Source organism: Phaseolus vulgaris, chromosome 2 (genome assembly GCF_051622355.1).
Source record: "Phaseolus vulgaris cultivar YP4 chromosome 2, ASM5162235v1, whole genome shotgun sequence".
Lineage (NCBI taxonomy): Eukaryota > Viridiplantae > Streptophyta > Magnoliopsida > Fabales > Fabaceae > Phaseolus > Phaseolus vulgaris.
In genome coordinates, this window is record NC_143499.1 from 24,477,242 (window position 1) to 24,482,395 (window position 5,154).

The 5,154-nt window shown below is 28.9% G+C and overlaps 1 protein-coding gene across 2 annotated transcripts; it reads left to right on the forward strand.

The window, feature by feature from the left end:
- The first annotated feature begins 327 nt into the window (after positions 1–327).
- LOC137809663 (squamosa promoter-binding-like protein 5) lies at positions 328–1,693 on the forward strand. 2 transcript variants are annotated; one of them, XM_068610763.2, is made up of 3 exons: positions 328–459; positions 750–1,056; positions 1,401–1,693. In XM_068610763.2, the coding sequence occupies exons 2-3, from the start codon at positions 779–781 to the stop codon at positions 1,498–1,500; spliced, it is 378 nt and encodes a 125-aa protein (XP_068466864.1). In that variant the 5' UTR covers positions 328–459; positions 750–778; the 3' UTR covers positions 1,501–1,693. The 2 variants fall into 2 exon arrangements, with proteins under 2 accessions (XP_068466864.1, XP_068466863.1); XM_068610762.2 differs by lacking the exon at positions 328–459 and having other exon boundaries at positions 691–1,056.
- The last annotated feature ends 3,461 nt before the right edge of the window (positions 1,694–5,154 follow it).

The following is a 5,154-nucleotide window of genomic DNA, read 5'->3' on the forward strand; positions in this document are numbered from 1 at the left end:
GAGATCCAACGGTAGATCAACACACGTCACATTTCAGTAGCAGCCAGCAAAGCATATCGAACGGTGATTCTTAGATATGAATATTTTACATATTGAATCTTAGCGTGGATTGAATGACAGCGATTGAGAGTACACATTGGGGAGAAGTGGAGATCGAAGGGTGAGGAATGAAACAGCGCATAGAAGAATGAAGGGTGGAGATTCAATGGGCATATAGATGTACGGCACCCAGCATTTCAATTTCATGTGTGCCCAATTAATAACCGTACAAGTACTGCTTTTCTGTTTCTTTGTTTGATTTCATAGATCCTTCCAGAACCTCTTAATATACACGTTCTTTGACCACACAATAAAAAACCCTATTCTCCTCACCTATTTCATATTTCACATGCAAAATCTTCATCATCAACCTACTTTTTCGATTTATGGAAGAGAGAACTACAAGGAATAATATTTAAGGTATTTACTATTTATTTGTTTTATTGATTGTGATGCATTGAATTTTTAATTTTAATGTCTTGATCCTATCATCTACCGCATTTTAATGATGATTGATAGAAGTAAAATTCGTATATCATTAATAGTAACTTTTTAAAACACCAATAAGTTTGAACTTATTTTTATATTTTCGTATACAAGTTTTATATTTATGGATTAAAAATATATATTGTTTTTATTATTCAACTTTTTGATGTTACTGTTGAAGTTACACAAGATAAGTCTAAACTGAGTGCAGTGTTTGTTTGCAGTAGAAAAAACAAGATCAGAAGAGAAAAGCATGGATAATGGAGATGACAAGGAGGAGAGTAGTGAAGGGGAAGCAGAGAATGGGGCTAAAATGGTGCAGAAGATAACGATAATGTTAGTTTGTGGTAATGGGAAGGGTTCAAGAACAGGGTCATCATCTTCTAGTTTTTGTCAGGCAGATGAATGTGGTGTGAAATTGAACATGGCAAAGAGATACAACCGCCGTCACAAGGTTTGTGAGAGACATTCTAAGGCTCCTGTTGTTTTAGTTTCTAGCATTCGTCAGAGGTTCTGCCAACAATGTAGCAAGTATGTATCATATCATATCATCTCAAACAATGTTTACTTTTTGTTCCACTTGTTCTTTTACATAGCAATACCAAGATTTTCATGTTTACTTCATTCCCTTTTAGATTGTGTTTCTCAGTTGTCATGAATAAGATTTGCTATTTGTGATTGAGTAATGACAACTACTTTGTATGAATGAACATTTTTTAGTACATTTTCCATGTTAGTGTGTAGTTTGAATATTATGGGTGTATGTGTGATTAAGAGAATAATGTGAGATTTGGGGAGGGTGGATGAAGTTTTGGGGAATTATGTTAAGGAGGGATGAATTTGTATGTTGTTGTTTTGGATTGAATGGCACACAGGTTCCATGAACTTGCAGAGTTTGATGAGACCAAAAGAAGTTGCAGAAAAACATTGGCTAGAAGAAAAACTCGCACAGACATGTCCTTAGGAGGTGATTAACATCATACACATGTTCATCTCAAGTGACTAACACCTTGCTATCACCAATTTCAAACTTGTAATTTTTTAGAGTTGTTTTCCTACCAAAGACTACTTTTACTTTGGATGGTTTAGTTTGAATGATGCAAACTGGTCTTGTTACTGAGTTTTGATGATTGGATCACAGTATGCAAACTTTATTCTCTGCCTAAAAGTTTATCAGGTTATGTTTCAAATTGTAAAAAGGGAAAGATGAAGACACAGATTTTAAAAATTTCTTAGAAGACAGAAATAAAAAAAAGTAATAAGAAATGAGTTAAAATCAATTTAAGTCTAATTGTATTTATAACAACACTTTCATTTATATTAAAAATAAATTTATATTAAAAAATGAATTTTAATTTTATTTATAATTTTTTTTCATTTATATTAAAAATAATTTTATATTAAAAGTGAATTTTAGTGTAATTCAATTTTATAAAATTTGATTTATAGTATATATGTCTTTATCTTTGTCAATGTAAAATCTTCCATATTTTAAATTTTTTATAAACTCATTTTAACTTATAAAAATATTTTACTTGTAAGTGGTTTATTAATAAATTATATTTGAATAGAACGAATTTATATTCTAATTTTATCTTTAATATTTTATTCTATTGTTCAAAATCTTTACATCTTACACTTAGATATCTATCATTATATGAGGCATAGTCATTTTATTCTAAAAAATAAAGCACTAAACTCTTAATGATTTTTTTATAAGTGACATTATTTTATGTCTTTGTATAATTGGTTGGGTTTTTGTTTCAGTATTTAATTTAAAAAATGAAAAAGTGTCACTTTTAACAAAGATAATTAGGACTTTAAATATTTTGTTGGTTTTAAAAAAATATTTCTTTTTTATTTTGCATGTGAAAGACATGTGCAAAGAGTAAACACCTGACTACTATATAAGTATTTGTTCTTCAATTAGAAATTGAAAGATTTTATTTGTGCGTATAGGATTTTTTTTAGAGAAAACATTCATCACAATATAACTCCGTATACACTGACACAATATATATATATATATATATATATATATATATATATTTTTATTTTTTTATTTATGTGTGTCAATATTTTATATTTTTATAATTATTTATAATATATTAAAATAATATATAAATTCACCATTTTATATTTCAATAGATGATTATTTATATATTTAATAACTCTCAAGGATAATAGAACTAAGTTGTCAATGAGTTACTGATAATGTGGGTTAGTTTGTCTCGTATTTGGCCCACAAAATGCGAGTCGGGTTGACCCGCAAGCAAAATGTGAGTCAGGTTGGTCCTGCGTAATGAATGCGGATGTTCCCGTCACGCATAAGGTCAGTATCATCCATTGCTACATGTACGTATGGTTTTCAGTATCATTTTTCTCAATTTCAAACTCAGAGGGACATGTTAGTACAACATTACTCATCCATCCCAATTTGTAAATTAAGATTTTATCGAAAAATATAGAATAAACATATAATATAAAAATAATTAAAAAAGAGGTATTTTATATCAGAAGAAATAATAATAATTAATAATAAATAAGTGGGTGAGAAATATGTACGTAGATTAATGAAGTTAAATGTTTCATTTCAATGATGTAAATTAAATTAAAATTAATGGTTCAACCAGTATGGTCACCGTACAAAATAAATGGTGATCATACAAAATAATAGGTTTCCATTAATGTAATTTCTTAAACAACTCTCCTTCTTGTGCAACATATGTTTCAGGTCTCTGACAAGAAATATTTTGTCTCACGAGCATAAGACCAAAAGGAGCCTTGAATAATAAATTACACAAATTATTTTGTACAGATTATTTTGTACGATGACATATTGGTTGAATGTTAAACCACAAACATTCATTAATATACATACTATTAATACGTTTTTTAAATTCTTTTTAGATTATATGTTTAATTTATATTTTTCAACAGAATTTTAATTTGCAAATTGTTTGACTTGTAATTCTCTCTTTCAATTGTTTGACTTGTTCAACATCCACATAGTTCACTCACATCCACCATATATTTTTTTTCTTATCACAACCTTGATTAACATTGTTTCTCTTTATACAATTTTTTTTTCAGATGATGTATTGTAGTTCAGGAAAAACAAACTTCAATTTCATTGAATCCAATAGTTTATAGGATACCCATTTAATTATTTCTATTACTTTTTAATATTTTATGTATTGGTTTATTTTTTCCACATCAGAATATTTGACTCTCAATTTTAAGTACTCAAATGTGTAAACACTCTAGTACTCGTGTTTTGATATTTATGCAATTAATATTTTTATATTGGTATATGATATTGAAGAAAATAAATTTGTCCTTTTAAGAATGAATCCTTAATAATATTATGTCATATCATGTCTGTTGCGCGCAATTTTTTTAAACAATTTATCAATTTAATATTTAAAACATTAAGGGACAGCTACCGTTCAGGTTGGACAAAAATTTCATACCTTATGGATATTTTACTTCGGGGATGAGAATGGTCAATCTCACACACTGTTGTCATTCCTAATCACAATAAAAGTACCTTATTTCACCAAGGGAGTGATTGTACTAAGTTAAATTTTTTTTTTTAAAGTAAATCAGTGTCGATCCCTCATAATTACACCGTGAATTAATCAAAAGCTGATAAATAATTGAAAATCATGATTAAATAGCAAATTTGCATACCATGACATCAAACTGCTCAAACTTTGAAACAAACTGCATGCAACAGTTGTCTACAAAATAACTTCACTGTACTTGATACTAGGAATATACATAGGTAATGCTGAATTTATCTATAGATTCATGGGTAAAAATCTATAGATAATACTAATTTTTTTAGTGTAAGAATATCAAATAATTTTCATGGAGAATTCCTTATGTCTGATGACTTGCTAAAAAATAAAGAACAAGAGATCAATCAAATAGTAATAGTAATTATGAAACTTTAAATGATAGATAGTCTTACTATCTCATTCGAATCTTTCGGTCAATTTCTATCCCTTTCTGTCTCTTTCATGTCTCTATGTCTCTGACAATAAATGTTTTGTGTAATGTTTACCTGACAATGCGCAAGCATAAGGCCACCACACAGTTGCAGGAAGGAACGCTAATTAAGAAATTACATTAATGGAAACAGATTATTTTGTACGATGAACATTTATTTTATATGATAAACATTTATTTTGTACGGTGACCATATTGGTTGAATGGTTAATTTTAAGTTGAATAACTGAACAAGAGAACATTTCATTAATCTACATACATCTCTTTCACTTATTGATTATGCGGAAAAAAATAACGGAAATAGTCTTATTTAGAAGGTCAGTTATTTGATATCTTTCAAATATTGCCTCTTGATCAAGAATTAAGACTTCGATTTCATCAACAGAATAAAGATCAGTACGCGAGGTGACGGAGGTGACAAAAGAATCATATTCTTCCGATAGGCCGTCAAGGATAGATTCAATGTGTTCTTCGGTAGAAACAGGGGCACCCACAATGGAAAGCGTGTTCATAGTCTTCTTGATATCAAGAAGATAAGTGGAGTAATCTCATTTATTCTTTGGATTTTTAAATTGAAGTCGAAGTCTTGATCTTGGCACGCGTATGAGAGGCATA

Excerpts from the sequence above, each read along its gene's own strand:
- LOC137809663 (XM_068610763.2), top strand. The coding sequence starts at position 779 with ATGGATAATGGAGATGACAAGGAGGAGAGTAGTGAAGGGGAAGCAGAG. Across the intron at positions 1,057-1,400 it reads TTCTGCCAACAATGTAGCAA|GTTCCATGAACTTGCAGAGT; the intron begins GTATGTATCATA and ends AATGGCACACAG.